Below are 25,923 nucleotides of genomic sequence, written 5' to 3' on the forward strand. Positions count from 1 at the left end.
CTAACTTAACATAAAAACAATAAATAACAGTTGCAATGTTGCATAAAATAGACATTTCAACTTTTTAAATATTGATTAAACATAAACCACAAAACAGTTGCATAAAATATATATTACAAGATAGATTAGTGCCACTTATAACAATTGATTACTATCCCTGTACATGCAGTTGGTAATTATTAAAATGTTATATTATTATTAATGTATCGGTTAATACAATTTAATGTACACACGTATTAATAAATGTTTAGAGTTAACAATATATCATGACATTCAATTAGAAAACCAAAATTTACACTTAAACGGAACGTAATTATTTAAACGTCGCTGTCGTTACTTATTGAAAAAGCAAAATCTTCTTTGGATATTCTACTTATCTTATGTCAGATAATCTTTAACGGGGTCTGAAATCAATCTTTAACACGCATTAGATAACAGCATGGCAAACACACCTATTGAAGACGTTTACATTGATTATCATAACTGATAACTGCTATAACTATATTTGCAAATACTTAATCATGTAAAATATCATAATATGTAAAATCAATGATAGTCCTTTGTTTATTATCAACAAAGTCAACATCACATTTCGCATTGGTGAGTTCATGTACATCTATATTACCAATATTAATCAAATAAATGCACAAACCGCAAACTGATATTTTTTTACACCAATTTAGTTCTACAGATTGATCGTGACTAAGAGTCCGAAACAGAGAAGAGACCGTCCCTACACGGATTTTAGTTCTACAGATTGATCGTGACTAAGAGTCCGAAACAGAGAAGCGACCGTCCCTACACTGAAATTAATTGTACAGATTGTCCGGGACTCTTGCGCTGTTAAGGTCCACACTAGTGGACGGCATGTTGTAGTCCGACATGGGTAAGTGCTCTACCGGGTCTGTCCTCATCGGTTCCACTCGGAACCTGAAGTGCTGGTTCTTCGAGGTATCGAACAACATACCCGTGGTCCTGAAATATGTATTTGCAAATCTTGAATGACGTATATACAATTCAGCCGGTGTGAGTAAAAAGTTTATATCCGAAATATATTTGCAAATACTTAATCATGTAAAATATCATAATATGTAAAATCAATGATAGTCCTTTGTTTATTATCCACAAAGTCAACATCACATTTCGTATTGGTGAGTTCATGTACATCTATATTACCAATATTAATCAAATAAATGCACAAACCGCAAACTGATATTTTTTTACACCAATTTAGTTCTACAGATTGATCGTGACTTAGAGTCCGAAACTGAGAAGAGACCGTCCCTACACGGATATTAGTTCTACAGATTGATCGGTTATCAGTTTGGTTTGTAGAAAGCACCATGATGATGAATACGCGTCCCTTGTATTGTCGATTGATACTTATTTTTTGTATTATACTAACCACGGAGTACTAGTACTTGAAAACTCTTTAAATTCGAGCTGGTCACAGAAGTGAAGAATAATACCCCAACTGACGCCATATCTAATCAAAGTACTGACAGTACTGGTGTGACGATGCTTTTGAAGAGGATGGATATAAAACATAAATTTAAGTTTATCTATATCACCACAATTGTGTATGTTGATACGAACATTTGGGTACGATAAAAAATTTGGGTACGAAAAATTTGGGTACGAAAAAAAAATTGGTACGAAAAAAATTTGGGTACAAAACATTTATGGTACGAAAACAAGTTTAGGGGTACGGGGAAGTAGTACCCGTGGGTAACTTGACCCATTGAGCGAAACTGGGGGCCGGGTCACATTCTTGTTCATTAAGTATGGCAATACCTTCATGATGATTCTCGAGAGTACGTATGAGCACATAGCCGGACCAGGTGAGCTCAATCGTAAGAGCACTTGACTATCCGAGTTCGCCCAGGAACATATGGATTAGTTAACTAATCAAGGCGATATAACCTTATACATGCATATGCTGAAATCTAACAGTCGAACGAAATATCAACATGGTATGCACACTTAGGTGGTTGTGTAATTTCTGTTAGAATATCGTATTCAATATGTAAATTTAAAATGATTGTGCCCGCACTTGAGTTTGTTGCCTTGTTTAAGTCTATACGCGCCTAGGCTGCACCCAGTGTGTGTATTTGTGGTTTTCCAAGGTAATGAGTTACCTCCGCGCTGAGGCTTCATAATATTGGGATCCGGAGTTTGTCCAGCACTCCTACCTAATAAGATTAGATTGACGACAGATGGGACGAATTTTGAATGATAGCTGCAATTTCCAGCTATTTGTTTTGTGCTGAAATATTTTTAATTTTTTATATGGTCTTATGCTGCGGGGGGATAGGATTATCCGGAAAAAACACCTGTCCGGAATGGTGACCACAAAACAGACAAAATATAACATTGCGCCGGGAGCAGGAATAAAACCGGTGTCGTAGAGGTGAAAAGCGAACGTCCTTACAACTGCGCTAGCGGGACGGACAATTACGCAAAGACATGTTCTTTTATCTATTTATATCATAGCAGTGCAGCGTTTACAATTTGCAGGTTCGAAATTGTTCGCATTCTTTAGTTTTGTAATCACGTAAAAAGTTAATTTTACATGTTTTCATTCGCAATTTATTTACAAAATCGAGAACAAATATCAAACAAAATAGAGAAAATATATAGTTGTTTCATTGGTCCATAAAAATAAAATGGATGTAAAATTTCTAATTTAAAATTAACGTTCTGATACACTCATTGAATCTGTTTCCCCAGGATATGCTGTTCTATTAATATTAACCTTTATCACTGATAATCAGCGAGGAATGCCGATTAGAAAAATCGAGCTATCTCAATCGGACTGGCTCGGTCTTTCACATAGGTCGCCATTGTGAAGATTTTTTCACTGGTATGATAACTTAGACGATGCTTTGCAGCATCGTCAAAAACAGGTAAATACTAAAAATAATACATTGATATGTGGTTTCACTACTTGTGTCAAACTTCTATACCTGTAACTAATTACAAGCCACCTATGCCTAAATGTGAATACACCAAGATATAGTCCGTAAACAATACAACAAATTCAAAACAATGATAAGTTTTAAACAGTTTTTATGAGTTTCATACAGTTTTAATGAAAGCCATGCTCAAACTAAGTAAATCATTACATCAACAAACACTGGAAACATTCTGTTGAAAAACGACTATAAAATAAGTCCGCTTCCGTTAAAACGTTCTTTGCTTTCACTTTTGAAGCTGTATACAAACAAACAAATAGAGATGAACACGTTTGTTTATTCAACCAAAACCGGCAGAGCAGAATTTTTAAGTGAATTGAAGGATGCACAAAATGCGTGCGTATACGAAGTTACGTCACAACATTACTATGATTGTATTGCAAATGTCCAGTGGAAGCGTCTCAAGCACGAGCTGGCGCAAAATTAAACTAGCACTTCCCGGCAGTCACCGCTCAAATCACACAGGTTCGAAAAGCGACACCTTTGTAGAAACAATGGTTGCGGCTGTCCCATTCAAGACAACTAATAGGCAGCTTATTTTTTAGATTTCAAGTAAAGATATTCCGTCCTGTTACATGTTTACACGTTTATACTAGTTAATTGGTCTACATTCAAATGCACATACAACAATCGAATCACATATTGCACGTTTGTCTCAATGACTGCTATACGGAATGTATCAAATCGGGATGGCAAATTACTAACAAGGGACAAAATTGTCACAAAACCAGGTTTTCATTGTGAAAAAAAAATCTGATAAAGGGAGAAAACTCAAACTGAACTTTTGAAATGACCAAAAAAAATTAACCCCCTTTGTAAGTTTTTTTTTTTTTTTTTAAATCTATTTTTAGTCGTGGCGACCTTGACATTGGAGATATTGACGTGATTCTTTCGTGGGACACACCGTCCCATGATGGTGAACAAATGTGCCAAATGATTTTAAAATCTCACAATGAATGACATAGTTATGGCCAGGACAAGCTCATTTATGGCCATTTTTGACCTTTGAACTCAAAGTGTGACCTTGACCTTGGAGATATCGACGTAATTATTTCGCGCGACACACCGTCCAATGATGGTGAACAAATGTGCCAAATGATTTTAAAATCTGACGATGAACGACATAGTTATGGCTCGGACAAGCTCATTTATGGCCATTTTTGACCTTTGAACTCAAAGTGTGACCTTGACCTTGGAGATATCGACGTAATTATTTCGCGCGACACACCGTCCAATGATGGTGAAGAAATGTGCCAAATGATTTTAAAATCTGACAATGAACGACATAGTTATGGCCCGGACAAGCTTATTCCGCCAGCCCGCCAGCCAGCCAGCCCGCCCGCATTCGCCAATCTAATAACCAGTTTTTTCCTTCGGAAAACCTGGTTAATAACAGAGTGTAAAAAAAGCACAAATTGACATACATACCATTTCCCAAAAGATGTATGCGCGATCTACCTCTTTGTATACTTGAAGATTTATCCGCAAGTTAAATAAGTGTTGTTTATTGCTGGCCCATTTTAGGTAATGGTAAGTTGTTAATGCCCTATACAGACTGTGAAAGCGTGGAAAATATATTGTATTTTGTGAAAATGATTTGTTTATTAGAGTTGTTATTAGAACCAGTGTCTTCAGTTCTAGACTGGCCTTTTTAGTTAAAATTTGAGATGTTATGATCATAAAAGTGCAAAAGAGTTTGACGTGATCATATTTAATATACAGCTATACCGTAAAGGTTAAGTATGCAGAAGACTCAGTTTCATATCATGATCAAAAATACTAATATAGTGAAACGCTAAACAATCAAATTATACTGCATGTATAACATTATATCTATACACACACTAAAACATTATAATCTAGTACATAATGCATAATTAAACCGCACACTAATTTGAATTAAACAGAAGCATATATGCTTTGATAATGCGTATAGGTGCACATATAACAGTTGTTATGCCTGTGGAGCATTTGCTTGTATTGTGTACAAACAAAGTTGTTTTAGACGCACACCGCCATTTGTAATAGCCAGTCGGGTACCATCTGTACTTGTACACAAGTTGAATGGATTTTTTATATCGACCGGATAGACACTAAGTAAGTCACCCTTAACATTTAGCTGCACGATGGAATGTGTTCCCATACTGCTCACCAACACCGTGTCTCCTAGGCCAACGCATACTCCCCTTGGCTCCTGTATAGTTGTATTAGTGATAATTCTGGCAACCCCTGTCCCAACGTCAAAGAAGAAAATCGTATGTGCGAAACGATCAGTCATGACCAGGGTGTTCTTAGAAGCGACAAACGTACATTTGTTTCCACCAATATTATATGTTTTCGGTTCATATACCACCTTAACGAAGTCAGACTCTGTGCCATCTATTGATATCATACGCGCTGGACGCACATCGTGATAACAGCTGCCCAACATCGTCGATTTGTTCATCATGCATATAGAATCTACATAGGAGGATGAATTTATGTGTCTGGTGAGACTGATGAAATACTTGGGGCTCACGGTCAGAAAACAAATAGTCTTATTAGACATTGTCACAGCTACTTTATTTTGCGAAATACATGCGACGTCATCTGGATTCGATTTGAACTTGTAAGGAGTTCCCAGTCTCTGAAGACGATTATCCATTATGATACATTTCATATTTCTATTATTAATCGCTACAAGTTTTCCATCTGGCAAAAAGTCCAGTCCCGTAAGGAAAGGGTCCTGATCCTCGTCGCCGGTTTTTTGTAGATCAGTGGATAACAATAGCTCCATTTTTAGCTGTGGTGACGTAGCACTTGCTGCACACGAGCCTGAAAAATAGGTGTAACTATTAGTTCCACAAGTTATAGTAATACTACGTGTTATGGTAATATTACGTGTTAATGCTATGAGGTTAAATTTTATTTACACTTATATGTATCATGAATATTGCTGGGCCAAGTGTGAGGTTGAGCGCTCTAACACCGGTTTAAACCCCTAATGCTTTGAATTGACCGTTCCAAGACGGTGACCCCAGCTTTATTCTCCTATGTGTGTATGTTGTTTCGTATTGTGCTGTTACGTATTGTTTTTGCAATTGGTCACTTGCCTTAAATAAAGAACCAACTAATTGTTTATAATGAGAATGCAATACTGCTCCAGCAGCTAGACTTTCACTTCTTTATATTGATATGTTGCATAGTCGCATGAAAATACATTTCATCAAAATACGAGACTAAGGATATAATTTATCTGGGGCTTTTTTCAAATACTTATATATATTCATATAATTCTGATAAAAATATAAACAGACAAAGTTACCAGTGTAAAATATTTTTGGGACGACATTTCTGTGCAAAAAGACAACTTTAATTTCAAATTGATTGCATAACAAGAAAACGATAATAAATGCAACAGCTTACTTCAAAATAGCCCTTAATAAAAAGGTGCCAATAATGATTACTTGTATAAAGCATTGATTTCTATAAGTAAGGCTCCGGAACTGGAAGTAACTATGCTTAAATCAAAATGATCATAATGTCGAACACCTGTGGGCATAAAGTTTACAAACAAAGAGCTCAAAATCTTACGATATGTGTAATATATTTATGTTGCTTGTTTACTTAACTCATCGATAACATTATTCTGAAAGAATTTATGTTAAAATGTTGATTACAAATCTTTGTCCCCAAATAATTAGCCGTATGTGTATCAAACACTTGTTGAAATCGTTTTCTGGAAAATAGAAAATTGTGCACAGTGCACGTTATATACTGTAAACTATCTTCAAAGTAAACCAATAATTCCCATAAACTATATTTATTGAAATAAAACGACTACTGCATGATTATGAAAACATATCAATTACAGTATCTTAAAAGTAATCAGTACAATTATTATTACCGTTATCAACCGTATCAGTTTCTACGGACTCAACAGCTCCTTCTGAGCCGAGTAAAAGCATTTCTGAAAAAAATCAAACCATTTTATTAGGAACTGCAATCATACTGAGTAGTTTGAAGGAAATCTAACATTCATTTTGGGATTCTCCTTATCTGTTATGTTTGTTGTTACTTATGATGGCATTATGTTGAATCAGCCATGTAAACAGATATATGAATGTATTTATAAAACCATAAAACTCGTGCTTATTTTTCCGGTTTTGGAATATATTTAAAGTAATGTTTTAGAAGCATAACCAAACAATATGTATGATTAATAAGAAGTATTTTGCAAGTTTTGTATTTTAAGTACATGAATATATTTCGAAGCTTCACTCGCATATTTGTTGTTGGGAGTTTACCTAATACAGATATAAGGAAAACAAAAACACTCGCCTGTAACAATATTTGTAAGTGGTACATGCACTTATAGAAACAGCTGATAAATGATACTAAAGCTGTATTTATTTTATTTAAATAGGTACACAATATTTTGTTCAATTATAGAAAATATCAACCTTTCTCTGGAATTGTTTGTTCCGCGTTAAACTTTAAGACGTCAACTACATTTTCAGCAAGGTTGGAAATCTCGCATACAAAATGTAAATTCATTTTTATAGAGAACGACGAGTTATCGTGCTCCTTGCTGTGACTTTCAAATTCTTTAAGAATTCCGTCAATGGTTCGGGCAACTATGAACAATTGCTGTGGACTTCCGTGTTCAAGCACCTCAGAATAGACTGGAAGCATTTTGACAATTTTTTTTCTCAGAATCGGCTAATAGTTCACGCTTTTTGCTGTATGTTGTCATTTTCTTAGATATCAAGCTATCAGCTTCTTCCAACAATTTAGACTTTGCATCTTCAAATAAGTGTATAATGCGTTCCTTCATGTCTTTAATCAAGTCATTCACGTAACGTTCTGACTGACTGAATCCATTTGATAACGTTAGTATATCGGAATTCGCTTTCAACATCGCACCTTTTAAATCTCTAAGTTCTGTATCTTCCTCTCCAGAGAGGTGACTTATTTCATTAAATTTGTCACATTTCCGGTGCATGGTAACACAGCTAGTGCAACCACGGACTCTAGATTACACGGATAAGAAACGGGACCGTTAAGCCAAATATCTTGTTGTGTCTAAGTCACGTGACCGTGTCGTAACTATCGATCTTTTATCGAAGCGCCGAGGTTATAAATTTGATGTACCCACTCACGTATTTTGTTAAATTATAGTTTCATTCCTAGGCCGATTTTGACAAATTATATATCATTAGAAAGCTTACGTAACGTAGTTTTCAGAGATATAAATATATATTAAGTTTTTCTTGTGATTTCGGCAGCCCGGCGAGTTATAACTTTAACTTTTGCAAATAACATACCGTTTTGGAGTTTTAGAATCTAGATTTACGCTTGACATGTTCGTACTTTATACCGATTTGTAGCGTTTATATTTGGAGTTCAGTTTTAAAAATAACATCTTGCTTAGGAGAATAGAATTCTGTATACGATAGAAAAAAAAATTGTTTAAAAACGAAAGTAATTAAGGAATGAAGGCGGGAAAATGTAGCGCGCGTTCCTAACGCACTGAACTGATGCTACGGTCTTGGCGATTATGCTTTTGTTTAGATACCGGCCATTGAATTTCCTTTGCCATCTTATTATATTTTTTAAGTTAAAGTTATAACTCGCCGGGCTGTCGAAATCAGAAGAAAAACTTAATATATATTTATATATCTGTTTACTACGTAACGTAAGCTTTCTAATGATATATAATTTGTCAAAATCGGCCGAGAAATGAAACTATAATTTAACGAAAGACGTGAGTGGGTACACCAAAATGTATAACCTCGGCGCTTCGCTGTACGCTAATTGTAAAAGATCGATAGCCACAACACGTTAAAACGCGCGATGGTAAAACATAAAATGTGTATTTCTTGTGTTTAACTCGCTATAAATCAATTAATAACAACGGGAATATACTTAAAGTTATATTTTTTTTGAAAGAGGAATTAATAAGCAACAAGATAACGTATAAACCAATAATCGGATGAATAGTATTTGCATAAGATTGAATTTACTACAGTAAGGGTCAAATACTCGATTCATCTCCTATCAATATACACTCCGTGGTGCAACATAATTCTGAATGATCCTCACAGAAAAACTCGATATCTTTAAAGTGTTTCCTACATCTTTCGATTCCTTTCATATCCAAAGAGTTAGCGAAATCTATGCTCTGAACATTAACAATGTTGTGTTTTCTACTTGTATCACTTTGGTGTTTATCTCTACATTCTTCACAAAGAAATGCAGTGCAAAGCTTGCAGACAACACTTGCATGTTTTGATTTCGACCTTTTAATACAAGGCTCACAAAATCTAACGTAATAAGATATGTCATTGAATTTAATAATGTTGGAAGAACTGTCATTGCTGTACAATTATTACCATAACGTTCAACGGCATATGATATAAAGATATTGTTAACAATTTCGGCTCACAAAAAAATCACCAAAAATTTAACCTACTTGCATGAATTAGTCAGCCGTTTTGTCTGACTTTGCTTGACAGAAATATTGGAACTTGTAAATTGTTACATCTCTTAAAACGATTTTTGTCTGTAATCAAAGCACCTAAACAAGAATAAAATACTTTATTCTGAAACTTGATTACAATTGGATATGATAGTAATTAATCCTGATCCTTGTTCAATGGTGTAGATTTAGGCGTCTATATAATCCTGTTTTATGAGTCTGGAATACGCTTACAACATTTAAAACTGAAATTGAGTTGTGCGCTGTCGTTCGAGCTTGAACTTTCTACATGAATAGAACATATTGTGGAATGCACACGGGAAACATTGTGCAAATGTAGTATGAATTTTGTTTTTTGGAGTAAGGCTAAATGCGCGGTACAATTCAAGCCGGAGAAATCGAATACTTATACATATAACTGAATTTTCAATAGATAACACTATGTACACACTAATTCTGTTTTGCCCGTAGCGTTCATAATCGCATAATTGTTTTCAATCCTCAAGTTATGAGCAAACATACTGACAAACATTTATCTAAACAGTTTGTTGTCGAACAAGCGATTTATTAACTATGCAAACTGAGATTAAGTATAGGCTTTCACATACTTGATAAATTATCCGAAATATGCCTTCGGAGCTATCAATAGACAACTTACAGTGAACACAAAATCATGCATACCTTTACAAGAGTGCTCATAGGTCGATTCCACAGCCTTGCTAGCATGTCCATCTATGGCCTTTGTACATTTGGAAGTATGGTCATCCAGTTCATGTTTACATTTGTCTGTGTGTGACTTTAGATCCTTTTTACACTGTTTAAGGTACACCTGCATCTCATTCAGAGATTTATCGGCAATATTTTGAACTTTCTTGAGCGTATTGTTTGCCGCGTCTAGCAAATGAATCATTTCCCCCGTGGTTATCTTTAATGTCTCCTTTTGCAGCTGTTTTGGATAAAATATTTTTGGAATGTGAAACAACAAACACATATTACCCATTAAGCAAGTTTTACATAAAACCAGTATGTACAACTGTATGAAGAAGTTCTAGTTTTGTAAATGTAATTCTTCGTTTTAAAGCAATTATATATAAGTAGTTTAAAATGCCTGATTCATAACTTCTCATTAAAGCTTATGTTATTAATGTAATATCAACGATCTATTAAAATACACATCACCGTGGAAAATAATTTCTGGATTAGAAAATCTAGCAGTTTGCTTTGACAAATGGGGAAAACTTGTCACGACCGACAAAAATGATTTCGAGATGTTATGCGGCAATTTCACCATTATATGGTTATAGTTGATTTTAATGCTGGAGGCATACCCAGCCTGCATTCCATATTATAAATAATACATACGCTCAGTAATAAACTTGATGGAAACGTATACATTTTGGATACATGTAGATTTAAATTTAACAAAAACGAATGTTTTTTGCGTTTTTTTTTGTCTCTACATATTAAGGACATTAGTCCATTTCAAATACGTATAATTAAAGTTGTCATCCAAAATGTATTGTAGAAGTTTAAAATTCACGTGCCGGTAATAAATTATTGCGATAAATACACCGTTTTTAGGTATTTCTTACAAATCATACATGCTTTAATATTTTATTGCTGAAAAGAAGTTTTGTCCGACCCTTACGTCCCTTATATTTTGAATACAAACGCACGCAACAAAAAAGTTTGTAAATGAACACTAACTTATACCTCTTCTAGTTTCTTCACAGCCTCCAGAGCAGTGACGTCAAGTGTAAGACTCGTTTGGTCACTAAGCAGGTTAGTCAGTGTTGTGAAGATGTCCTGGAGATCTGCGTCGGTGACTTTACACTGGGACGCATGACGGACATTTCTGCCAATTTCTCGCGCCTATAAAGACACGAAACATGTGTACTTTATCAAAGTATTGACAGACGTGGTTGTACCAACGTCTACATCTAATGCACGTAAGTATGGAATGGTGCGTGCAATTATTTGATACATCCACACACTTTTACTAAGTACGTATAATAAAGGTCAGATACTTCCATTTTCGTATTGGTAAGAAAATGTAAGGTCGTAAAGAGTCAAATATATAAGCCCTGAATTATGCATATATATTAACAAGACAGTTAACCGCACGACCCTTCTACCAACCTTATCACTCGCAAGGTCTGACATGGTGAAATTTGAGATCAAAGATTGCGAATTCTATATATAACAAAGAAGGAAATGAATTGGGCATGTGTAACCTGTATAAATGTTACGACAATTATTACCTCTCTTGGCCGATTTACGATAACTGTCAACTCGCATACGTTAAATGTCAACAAAAAAGGCAAAATGTCGCATAACTGGCGAAATTACCGGGAAAAGCCCCAAAAAATTGCGAATAACGCGGTTATTGATGCGTATAAGCAGCTTTCAAGAACTTTCAGGGCCAGACCAACTGACAGAGGAGGACATGGATGCGTTAGTGGAGATGTTTAAAGGACTGAAAAACAGGGAAATGCCTCTGTGAAATTGTGTAATAACATGTTAATTAACCACAAATATTGATGTATGAAGAAAATAACAGTCTTTTTTGTGTTTTTTAACCAAATTAACAGTAAAAGTAAGACCCTTAAATTTTTTCCCCTATTAAGGAAAAAACGCGCGCGATTTTTCCCCAAAAGTGGAAAATCACGCATGAAATTTCCCCAAAAGTGGAAAATCACGCGTGAAATTTCCCCAACCTAAGGGCTAAAGGCCCCTTCCCCTACAACCCAAAAAAGCCCTAAATGAGGTAACAATATCATAAATAACATTATTATTTATAATATTTAAATGAATCCAAAGAAGTGTGTGAAATTCATGCTTCAATTGAAGTTATACAATTATGTCATTAATAATTAAGCAAGCTCCAACATGAGTAACAGTAAATGTATAACTGTATTGTATGCATGATAAATTTATTTGGAATTAAGAAATATGCATACAGTAAGCAGATTCATACTCTTCAGTATTTTATAAAAGGTAAAATAGCAATCATATCACTAAAATATACATTCAATGTGTACACAATACCATTTCACCATTTTACATCATCAATTAATTGATATGGCATAGGGATGATAAAACAACAAAAATTCTAACCCTTTACCAATCTACATTTAAAATATTTGCACAAGTATAGTGTATAAAATTTCTAGGTAAGCAAACCAAATTAATTCATGTTTTACCAGCTTGCAACATTAATACAAAGGTATCTTGCAAGTGAGTTTTACAAGATATGATTTTCAAAACTGTCAATATTCAACACTTGGAAATTTAGATCAGCAAATCACCCTGTTTTCAGCTAAAATTTTCTTTTTTTTAAGAACAACAAAAGTGAGGCGAGGAAATTAAGACATACAGTTCACAAAAGTTACTATCAACTGGATATGCGATTCACATACATTCATAATAGATTGTGAAAACCATTACACGCCTTTTATTTATTATTCATTCCACACAAGAACTATGTTACACACACAGGGCCCCCCCAATGGCAATGGTCAAAGTTGTGTATGGGGACAGAAACATGTTTTATTCAATGCATTGGCGTTTAATGAAATTGCAAGATTTATTTCGGAAAGGTCAAAGATAAACATGATGATAAAACAAATAGCAATAACAAGAGCTATGGTCACTCTGCACTGCATTTCTTCTTTATGAAATCAAAGGAAGTTTCAAGATAATAACTTTATCGTGTTCTAGATATGGCCCATACATGTACATGTGGCAAACGTACAGAATGACAAACAGGGTGGTTTCTACAAGACGCTGCACTTCACATTAAAGAACTACAGCATATACATAATATCTATAACATTTTAAGTGAATACGTTTAACACTTTTGTAGTTATGGACCGGACAAAAATAAAGCATGAAAAAAATGGTAATACTGCATACAAATGTACAAGAATTATGGTCCTTGTGCATTAAAATATAGATATATCTACACATAACATTTAAAAGTTGACACCTTTACTTTTCAAGACATGGGCTAGACAAAACTTGGCATGGACACAGTGCAATAACTTAGCAACTTTATTAGGGCAAGAGTACAAAAACTTGTGATTTTTGTACACTGCACATTCCTCTCAACAGATCCCTTTCAATGACTGTAAACAATTTACATTAAAATGCTAGCAATTGTTTTCTGCCTGTTAATCCAAATGTGTAATTCATCTGCATCAATACATTTTATTGGATCTTTGAATGAACTATATCTTTTCCAAGCCAAATCTTTCACAGGACCCTGCTGCCTAAGGAATTTTACCATGTGAACAATATCATTTGTTTTGTCAACCACTGGCCTTTCCCTTCTAGATCTGACTGTTTTGGAAGTACGAACCAATTGTTCACGGATAGCATCTACCACCTGAGTAGTCATACAAATGTTTTTGGCTGATTGATATGATTTATTAGCACCCTGGGTTGCAAGTTCCCGTTTTATGTTATTTACCTGCAACTCTACGCAGTTGTCATTTGGAATGTTGTTATAAATACCCCCCTTTAAATTCACAGTCATGTTCCAAAGGTACTCAAAACTGTCTTCAACTCCCAGTATAGAAATAACATAGGAAATCATTCGCCATAACCATAATTCGTATTTTGTATGCTTTACAGAACTATCAAACAGCCATTCAAAATATGCATTTCTTAGTATTCGCTCACCATCTCCCATCTTGTAAGAGTCCATGGTGTCTCTAAAAAGCAATGACATGAACAGAACATGTTGAACTGCATTTGTAGCTTTAACATCTGTGCTGACAGTGTGGAATGTCCAGTGAAGTTTCTTAAGATGTTTTTTAAACCAGGAAACCTGTTTACATGTGTATGTTCTGTTGCTAAGTGGGCACTTGTATATATCTTCCTGCTTCAATGCTTTCAGCTGGTCATCCTCTGCATTCAGAGCCAGTAAATTGTCACGTGGTTCATTTACTGATGACAGTTCATTTAATTTTAAATTGTCAATTATCCTTAATGAAATTTCATTTAACCACCTCACTTGTTGTTTGGGGCTCATCAGATGGAGTAACGGTGGAGATGAGGGATCAGAAGTCACATCTTCCATGTCCATGACATCAAGGAATGCCCCAACTAAGTAGGCATCTAGGACATCATCAATGAATAAATGATGTGGCCTATGCATTAAACAGAATTTTTTTTATAAACATAAATAAGAAATTCTGATTCATATTGGTTACGTGAAAAGGATATATATCTTGTAATTTATTGTTTAACCCTTTCTTTCATAAGAAGCAAAGTGAAAATGGCTATGTGCAAACAGCATAAAACCAGAACAGCCTGCGAGTAACTCGCAGTCTGTTCAGGTTTTATGCTGTTTGCTGCTCATCGGTATCTAAGGGTTGTAAATGAAGCCTTAAAAACTTGAACCTAGTAAGAAAGGTCTTCAATTCAATGTAACTTTTTAAGGGACTACAAATGGGTAAAGTACAATCCTTTATAATTTATAACCAAGATAAAAATATTATAATCGGTGGTGATTTCAATACTGTCCTAAACCCATTATTGGATAAAAAGAATGGAAACCTTTATACTCATACTAAAAATACAAACATTTTAAATAACATAATTGAAAACTACAATATGATAGATATCTGGCGTACAGCATACCCAAACGAAAGCAAATTCACCTGGCACTCAAACACAAAACCAACAATATTTTGTAGATTAGACTATTTTTTAATATCTGAATCTCTTTGCAACATTATTGACACGTGTAACATAAAACCAGGATTTATAACTTACCACTCTCTAGTTGAACTTAAACTGCACAATATACAACCTGAAAGAGGCCCAGGATACTTAACAACAGCATCTTATTAGATACACAATATCAAACACAAATAAAACAGGAAATATTAAATACAGTTCAAAATAATAAAGATGCAAACCCAAACACCTTATGGGAAGTAATTAAAGGAAATATACGTAACACAACAATTAGATACACATCATTTAAACAAAAAGAAACACACAAACTTGAAACTGAAACCATCAAAACCATTGAAACACTTGAAAAACAATTGCATCAAACAAACACAAATGATACCACCGACATTGAAAATGAAATGACATTAAAAAAACAAATATTAGATGGAATCTATCATACACATCTCAATGGAATAATACTAAGAGCGCGTGCACAGCATGTTAAACATAATGAAAAAAATACAAAATATTTCGCAAACCTTGAAAAACGTAGAAGTGAACAAAAAACTGTACACAAATTAGTAGTCAATGGCAAAGACATAACAAACAGAACTCAACTACTAGAAGAACAATGTTTATTTTTCGAAACCCTCTATAAACGAAAACATGTTGAAAATAACACCCTTTTTAAAAATACACATCACGCTTTAAACCAGGAAGAAAAACAACTGTGCGACGGATTGTTTAATGAATATGAATGTGGATTAGCCCTAAAAGAAATGCAAAATAACAAAAGCCCAGGATCCGATGGCATCACAATCGAATTTTATAAAATATTCTGGAATGATATAAAAACACATCTAATAAATTCACTTAACTATTCATTTAACAACCAAAACTTAACTACGCTACAAAAACAAGGTATTATATCACTTATTCCAAAACCTGGAAAAAACTTAGAATCCTTATCAAACTGGCGCCCAATTAGTTCACTAAACAATGATTATAAAATTGCAACAAAAAGTATAGCAAACAGAATATAAAAAAAATTACCATCAATCATTTCAAAATCTCAATCTGGTTTCATAAAAGGACGTTACATTGGTGAAAACATTCGTCTTATCCAAGAATGCATAAACTATTTCAACAATTCAAATAATCCTGGTCTAATATTCTTTGCAGACTTTGAAAAGGCATTCGATTCGCTTGATCATTCATTTATGTTCTCTTGCTTAGAAAATATGAACTTTGGTCAAAGTCTCATTCAATGGGTCAAACTATTCTATACCGATATTAACAGTATTATCAATAACAATGTCTTCTTTTCAAACAGTTTTAACATCGAACGAGGCGTTCGACAAGGATGTCCACTCTCATCATCGCTATTTATTATTTGCATCGAGTATCTATCACATCACATCCAATCAAATAAACACATAAAAGGCATATCACTAGAACCTGAAGAAGAAATCAAACAATCCCTATTTGCTGACGATGCAACTTATTGTTTAAATGACAATTACGATTCTTTCCATAACCTAATAGAGTCGCTCACCCTTTACGGAATGACATCGGGTCTTAAACTCAACAAAAGTAAATGTACTGTGCTGCGAGTAGGTAAATTAAAACAAAGTAATGTTCAATATAAAAAAGAAATGAAATTTAATTGGACATCCGATGAAGCCACAACGTTAGGAATTACTTTCACAAATAATGAAAAGGATACAGTTCTTAAAAACATACTACCTAAATTACAGATTTTAAAAACTGCTTAAAATCATGGCATCATCGTAAACTTACACTAATCGGAAAAAAACACAGTATTGAAAACGTTTGCACTTCCTAAATTAATATATGTATTAACAGTTCTCCCAAATCCACCAAATGATGTTATTAACGATATAAAATCAGCAATATTTAATTTCATATGGGACGGTAATTACGCCTGATAAAATAAAAAGAACTCGGTTAATTCAATCTGTAGAAAATGGAGGTATCCAATTAACGAACATTGACTCATTCTTGAATGCAATCAAATGCAGCTGGGTTAAAAGATACCTAGATAATACCAACACGAGCAAATGGAAATTATTCTACCAGAAAATCCTAAATAAATATGGTGACTCCTTACTCTTTGAATGTAACATCAGCAATACTATCTTAAATGAAATTGCAAACGAAAACATATTTCTGTCTGATGTTCTATCAGCGTGGAGTGATGTCACTCATAATTTAGAAACCCAAACCAGCAGTAAAACAATTTTATGGAATAATAAAGACATAACTTCAAACAATAAGACGTTTTTCTATAAAGACTGGTTTGAACGAAGCATTAAATATGTCGACCAATTATATGACTCCAGAATTAAGGATTTCTACTCTTTTGATAATATATGCTACATATACGGAATACCTTCAAATAATTTTCGGGAGTACTACACACAAATCAAAAGCATACCCATACATATTAAATCTGAAATCAATACAAATAATACACCATGTACTCAAACAACATTTGTAGAAAACATACTTGGAAGAAAAAACAAAACAAATAAAATATTTTACACACTACAAATTAAAAACCCTACAGAAAACTCCAAAATCAAAAATAAATGGCAAGTCCTTTTTGGAGAAAATTAACTTAATTGGAAACACATATATACCATGCCATATAAAGCAACTATTGAAAGCACACTGAGAAATTTTCAATATAAATACATCCATAGAATTATAGCTACAAATAAATATTTCTTTAAATGCAAATTATCTAACTCAAATCTGTGTGACTTCTGCAGTGAAAACATTGAAACTATAGAACATCTTTTTGGGGAGTGCAAACACATCCAGCCTATTTGGAATCAATTAATATCTTTTCTTGAACAACAGCAACTAAACGTTAAACTATCTTTCTTAAATGTAAGTTTCGGAATTAACTCATTGAAATCAATAGACTGTAATAATATTGTGAATTTTATGGTTATATTGATGAAATATTTTATATTAAACATGAAGTACAAAAAACAAGTACCAAATTTTAATTGTTTTGTCCATAGTCTTAAACTAAAAATCCAAATTGAGAAAGAAATAGCCCTCAGTAATGACACATTACAAATCTTTAAACAAAAATGGAATCGGATTAAATTCTCATAATGTTTTTGTCCACTTATATACATTTCACTCTAATGTTAGTTTATCTCTCTAAAATAGTTTTGTTTGTTTTTTTTTCTCATTTTTATTTTTCAATCTGACAAGATCATTGTGAATATACAACAAAACACACAAGTCCAGTATGCTGTCTTCCAACTTTATACAACTCATCATTTTTCATAACTATTCCTCTGTTGTTCTTTTCTTTTCTCTCTCAAAAAAAATATATATTAGCATATCTTGTATAACATGTCTGAACTGTATTGCTTTGTACAATCACTATGTTGTATGATCATATACATGTTTACATTGTAGGTATGATATTGAATAATAAAAAAAAATATCTTTAAAAAAACAAACAAAAACAAAAAAAATGGGTAAAGATACGTATCTACGTGGTAAAGGGTTGACCTTTTAATCTGATATTTTGATAGTTTATGAGAAAAAGGACTTTCAACGAAACAGTTCACCATTGCTGACGCAAACGAGGTTAAAGACAATGAATAGCTTGGAAAATTGGAGCTTAAATATAGTTGTATTTAAAAATAGTCAATTGACCAATTTTTTTTACTAAAGGTCATCGGGTGGAAACACAACAGGAACACATTTGTGGTTGGTTTTTAAATTTCTTTCCACATTAGTGTACATTGAATTTTTAACGGTCTATGATCGAAATAATGTGACTTTATCAAAATTCTTCTCAAAGAAGACAATAATAATTAAACACCAATTTTTTACCCCAAATTAACCAGTTTGGTTTCGTGCAAGACATTCGGACAGTTCACTTTGATTAACCCATTCAGTGTGGGAACTGAATTTTGAAGGCCTGTGCAAACAGTTTGGATCCAGATGAGATGCCACAGAACGTAGCGTCTCATCAGGATCCAAACTGTTTGCTATTCTGATAGTATTCCTTGAAAAAAAATCGAAGAAAATGCTAATTTTTGAAAAGTATGGTCCCTTCAAAAATGAGAGAAGTAGAGCCTACTCGTATTCGTATTCGTACTCCTTGTCTTAACAGCCCTTATGGGCCAACCGTGACAAGCACGTCAAAGCGTTAGTGTAATGTTTGTGACACAGATGAGACCTTCCTACTTATATTAGACTTATAAGAATGCACCGCGGATGTAGCCTTGTTTTTAATGACGTTTATTATTTGTAAGTGTCTATATCTTTCAGTATGTAGAGTAAATAAAAGTTTTCTACAATGGAACTCAACACTCTGAAGCCTCAGTGTCTCTGTTTTTGTTAATTTACCCCTGTGTCTTAACTGTAGAGCATTATAACATATCAGCAGGGCTTAGATTAACTTTGGAAATCTGAACGTACTGGCTTCTGATTTTGGAAGTTTTCCAAAATAAAAGGAAGTTATCAGATGACATTAATGCAGTGCCCCAGATAAGCTGCGTATCTGCGTCTTTCACCCTATTAAAATGTTTAAAAACGCAAAGAAATACAATATCATGCGTTTTGAAAACGCAACCAATTTGACTTTTACGCAAATTCGTCAAATTTGATGCGTACAATAGCTTCGATCGAAAATGCTTTGCTCATTTTCGGTATTTTCTCTTTGGAATTATTTTCGAAACGCGGCGACGCTTTTATTCAGAAAGCGCCTGGATGACGGAGCAGGAAATCAGTCAAAGTTATTTAAACGCTCTGTGGACTAGAGTTCATAACTTAATTACAGCGTTTACGACAACATACATGCGTTTTCAATCTGATTTAATCCGTCGCTCATTGTGCATGTATTTGTAAAGCGTCTGTTCTTTCAGTTTCTACTACAATGCGAAATAAAAATGTCTAAGAGAGGTCGAAAGACGTCCGCGATTGTTGCGCCAAAATATCAGTCGATCACAAACTTTTTGAACCAAGAAAGCAAGACCCAATAAATGCCGAATCATTCGTGTTAACATTCTTTTTAAGTTTAAAGTTTATATTATGGACTGTTTCAAGGGTTAAAGATGTTATGAAACATCTGTTTATTAAAGTTAATTATAATTGTTAACAGTTTTATTGAATCAATACAAGTGTGCAGCTTCAACAGATGTAAAGCAGAAATGATTATAAGGTATGCAATTATATAACTAAGTTTACCCTATTTCAAGAATGAAATCACCCTATTTTTCAAAATCAATGGGTGAAAACCCTATTTCCCAAATAATTATCTGGGGCACTGTTAATGTATTCAAAACACGTTTCAATAACTATTTTTACTTCATGTTTTTCATGTATTGTATGTCAGATATATTGTTAATTTAAATTAAAATAAGTGAATGCACTTAATATTATGAAATTTCAACATAGACGTTTTGGATACTTGGAAGTTTTGAGGCTTCCTTGGCTGCAATTCATTAAACGAAAGCCCTGTATCAGTATTACTTGATGAGTTCTATGGAAATGAACACAAAAAGCCCTTATGTGAATTACCAAGTAAACATTGCTTTCTTCCATTTGGTAGGTCTGATTTTTTGTTAATTCTATTCATGTAATTTTATTAGAGAAAATATCACATTCACACTTCAAGCAATATAATAAACACACACATGAAATATCTAGGATAACAAGGTGTTGTTAAAAAGCAGTTAAAAGTCAATACTGGCTTAATAACAGTATCTTAAATTTTCTTTTAAATGCAAAATAGATTTTGCATATCTGATGTTTCCAATATTCATTGTTTTTAGCAATGAGTTACTGATAATAGACAATTTATAAAATATTCTGATTTCAAAATGTACAACACATGGAATAAGAACAATGCAGCACCTTGCTAACTATTCCTAGATTTTCCCTATAACGACAAAATTTACTCACTTTGAACAAGGTAATAACTGTATCCAACTGCAAAACTATATTAACTTGGAACTATAACAGGCAGAACTGTTAAAACTTTCAAAACTTTTGTACTTGTAGAAAGTTAAATTGTCTGTGTAGTCCTTCAGGTCTGTGAATGATGCCAGCTAAACTTGCAAATTTCGACTGACAATTCTGCATAGCTTCTTGAGCTGCAAAAGCACGTTCATTCGTCAGTACATCACCTCCAAAAACTACTTTTTGCAATATGGTATCTGAACTATGAGGAACGGCGAGGTCGTGGACATTCTGCAATATTTTTATCCTGCCTTGAGATGAATTTTCACTGGCATCTATTAGGTCACAGTTCAAAACAATTGACTTTTTCGATGTTATATGTGTGTACGGATGATCAATGTAACTTGGATATGACACTGATTGGAGATAACATTTTGATGTTCTTTATTAAAGTTGTCGATATATGAAAGACAAAGTTATTTAGAATTGAATCAATTTGTTCACTTGAAGGAATCCACTCAGATGACGGAATATCTAATATCTGTTTTTGGTTCAGTGTAGAAGACTTGTTTAAATCATCATGATAAGTAATTCTTTTTTGTTTGACCATGGTTAAAAACCAATGTAAACTTTGTCTTTGCTTTTTCATTGTCATCCGTGTTGGAGCAATGCAGACATCCAAATTATCGCCAATTATCTCAAAAGGTTTTGGAATAAATGTGTTCACATCATTGTCTCTATCAATGTTCACATTTGAAACCCGTTCATTATGAATAATGTCTCCACCAATGTTCATGTTTGATTGATAATCACACACTATAACATTTTCGTGTTCAGAAATTTTTGCACTGACATACTTTCTGACAACATAATTTAAATTGTCTTCGTGCTGTTTGACAAGACTTTTCCTCTTGTTGTGGACACTGGTGTATGACACAGACAATCCTATGTCATGCAGTATGTTGAGACCCTGAAATGAGAAAAAATCATTTAAAAGTACTCTGTTAAAGGGCAAATATTAAAGCTGTTCATTGAGCACTATGTCAGATCATCATCAAACATGACTAAGATCTAAGAACAGCGAATAGAAAACGTTAGGCTTTTCTACTGTTCTGTAATTCATACAAGTGTTTCAGTACTGTTGACCTCAACATTTTAATGAGTGCCTATACAAGTAACTAGTGACAACTCCTGGATAAAATGTTTACATTATATGCATTGATATCAAGTTTTACACATGATCACACATTCTAAATAATTATTTTATTTTTTGAATGTGTTACATTAAGCACAGATTTTAAATATAAATCTTTTTTTTTCATAATTCAATTCATTTTAACTTCTGTAAGCATCTTATCATAGTGATTTTTAATGCAAAAAAAATTAAACCTAGACGCAGGGGCGAGTAATATAGCCTTAAAATATACCAATTTGTCTTAGTAATGGGTTCCAAATGCATACTTCTTTATTTAGTCCACATCTATCCAATGTAAGTCCGATGATGTACTGAAGCAGGTTCAACTGCTGACATCTTCCATTCAGAATGACGCTTGCACCTACAATGACATAGGCAAGCGATTATTCAGGTTGTCTCCAATGCTTGACTTTAATATCGACATTAGAGTCGGTATTTTCTGCTTAAGTATTTCAGCTTGAGATCCCCAATCGAATGTTAGCAGATCTTGAATACTGACAACTTTTAAAGCAGTCTCTCTTCTCTTAGGCAGTTGGGAAACTTCAAATTCAATGTCTTTGGTTAGTGTTTGTATCATAGCATTTTTAATTTTTTAGTCTTTCACTAAATGTTTTATAACAGTTTTTTCACTTTTATTGTTTAGAATTGCTTCAAAGCTGTCTGTTGAACTATGTCCTTTATTATTCTTGATCGCTCCTTTCCTTTGTATTTCACATCCACCTGAAAGGATACAACAATTTTTTAGGTACACAATTAAAAGCACTACAAAAACATCCAATATTGTAGGCCAGAATGCAGCAATATTTTTTTCATTTTTGGGAAAGTACCCGGTTGGGAATCTTTGTGCGTAGTTTCTGTAAAGTGCTAATTTTCACATGTTAATCTAAATATAAGGAAAGAAAACATCCTAATATAATGTAAAAAATGTTAATATAAGCTTTTGTTAATTTGTATAACATATAATATATAAAAAATTGTGAAATCAACCAAGATTTTACACTTGTGAATGTTGTATTCCATATTCAAGAACATTTTAACTAGCATATACATGTATCAATAAATAATCTTAATAGCATATTTTGGGAATTTTTCAGTTGGGAATTTGACAAAATTTTCATTCTTAGTGATCTGGATATGGGTACCTAATAAAGAAGGTAAAAAAAATACTGCCAAAATGTGTCAAGCACTGTTAAACTTTGATAAAGCTGGTTGGTTATTTATAACTGGTACATAATAGATTGAATTAAACCCTAATACCATTTTATTTAATAAATGTTGACGTTTTAATGTCATAATTGATATGATGTTATTCCCTTGATATTTTAATGTAGTAATATATTGTAATATGCCTGGTGAGCATTGTAAATGCCTTAGATTTCCAATAAAAGTTTGAAATTCTACTAACATATTAATCATCTGTACACCACATTATATATTAATATATTTCATCTGTAATCCGTAATCTTACATCTACCCCGGGTACTCTTAAGTATACTAACATGTACCCCGGGTACAGTAAATATACTAAAACGTAACTGGAGAATTTTAACCCTAAATCAGTCGTTGTCGGCTATATTTTTTTTTATTAAATGGCCTCTATGTCATGGAAAAATCATGCTGATGAAGTATTTTTACATTGAAGTTTGTTTAAGATAAACAATATCGTTTAACGGTAATCGGTAGTGCTTTTAACGACATCGGATTTTGGTTGTGAATACACCTCTCAGGGCTCAACATTAACCGAAAAACCAACTTGCCCTACCAGGCCAGTACTTCCAAAATCTACTTGCACTGAACGTAAAGCAACTTGCCCAAACATGAAATATCACATCAACTGTAAACCTCATATTGTTTAATAAACCAAAATGATACACCACAAAACCTTTTTTATTTTTGAACATTTAACAAAATGATTACAGCAATTAAAGTCTAAATTAAATGCTCTTTGTTCTTTTTTGCACTTTTCCGGGCGGACAACTAGATTATAAAATAACTTGCCCAGACCCAACTTTTACTTGCCAGAGGCAATAGGACAACCATTAATGTTGAGCCCTGCCTCTGGTACAGAAAAATATCAACAGGCAGCGATTATCCTCCTTCTTTATAAAGTACCGGTAAACGGCACTTTCCCAATTATGAAAAAAAATACAAATTTCCCAATTGCTGTCCTTAAATTCCCAATTAAAGGTAAAAAAAAAAAAAAAAATTTTTTTTTTTTTTAAAGCAACATTTTGTTAGTTTCCCTTTGCAGCTCTATAGCTTGAACCTAGGTTTATATAATATTGACAGCTTGAAAACACTTGGTTCTCAATTTTAAAGTATTTGGTAGAAAAAAATCAAATACACCAATTTCCCAATTTCAGGTTTTCACGACTCGATTTTTCCTAATTTTTAGGTTTTCACGACTCGATTTTTCCCAATTGGACCGGTACGGGTACTTTTCCCTATTGGACAAAGAAAATCGCTGACAGGGTACGTTAAAGTATATTTAACGTACCCGGGGTACATGTAAGTATACTTTAGAGTACCCTGGGTACACGTAAGTACTTTAAGTAGTACCCAAGCCGACAATGACCATTCGAGCCTTAATCTGACATTCAAATAAACACACAAAAAGAAAATTATAGTGCACACACCTTTACATGAAAGTCACACTGCGTGTGTACTGTTTGTGTGCTTTGATCGGCAACTTGTTTAGGGCAGGTTTTCCCAGGAGAAGATCATGATGGTCGTTTTGAAGGTGTGAAGAACAATGGCCTTTTGCTTTTTGGTGTTGCTCCAGTTGTGGTTCTTGGCAATGGTCTCTTTTTATTTGTACTGCAACCTGTTCATCAATATACATATACACTTTGAGAACACAAATAATAAGTCAGTCAGAGTCCTATTACGCTAAAAATTATAACATGCAAAACAACGGTTAGTGTTATATGCAGACGCGCATAACAGTTTGAATTCAGAAAACAGATTTTTTGTGCAGATTGTGTATCACGTGATGTACAGCGGGAGGTGTATATTTTGCGGCACTATTAGAATTTGTACACTCTGGATCAGCAGACGATTTATTTCATATCTTACGGAGGAATCCGAGATAGCCGATGTATCACGATTGGAATTTGTAATGCAGATTTTTAGTGCAGATTATGATGAAACCCTATTCGTCTGCGTCAATAATGTGTCGTAGAATTGTGGTTTATAATAGCGTTATAAAAAAAGATTGAGTTCTGAATACAGATTTATAGTGCAGATTGTGTAACTTCTATTTGCATGTAAGCGTTAGATGTAGACGTGCACAACAGATTGAGTTCTGAATACAGATTTATAGTGCATTGTGTAACTTCTATTTACATGCTTCTATACAATCTTCGCAAGTTTTATACGCGTGGTATAGCGTTGGGGAACAAATGAGCACCTATAAATCTGTATCCAGATAACTTTCACATCGTGCTTATACGATTTAATTCTGGATTATACGAGATAGTTGCCTATTGATCTGTGTACATTGAAATGCGCGTATACGGTCTTAAGGCCCACTCTCACTATGATGCCGGTGGAGCCCCGACGCGTGATCCGGGATCTACCGGGATGAACCGGGGCTCTACCGGGATGAACCGGGGACGACAGGGATGAACCGGGGACGACCAGGGACAACT

General features: G+C 33.8%; 1 protein-coding gene and 1 pseudogene across 1 annotated transcript; both read right to left on the minus strand.

Moving 5' to 3' along the window:
* On the minus strand, positions 1–25,268 carry LOC127834663 (uncharacterized; annotated as a pseudogene).
* On the minus strand, positions 11,316–21,161 carry LOC127834664 (uncharacterized). The gene has a single exon (XM_052360687.1). The coding sequence runs from the start codon at positions 14,594–14,596 to the stop codon at positions 13,574–13,576; it is 1,023 nt and encodes a 340-aa protein (XP_052216647.1). The 5' UTR covers positions 14,597–21,161; the 3' UTR covers positions 11,316–13,573.
* Positions 25,269–25,923: the final 655 nt, after the last annotated feature.

Source organism: Dreissena polymorpha, chromosome 6, assembly GCF_020536995.1.
Source record: "Dreissena polymorpha isolate Duluth1 chromosome 6, UMN_Dpol_1.0, whole genome shotgun sequence".
Taxonomy (NCBI): Eukaryota; Metazoa; Mollusca; class Bivalvia; order Myida; family Dreissenidae; genus Dreissena; species Dreissena polymorpha.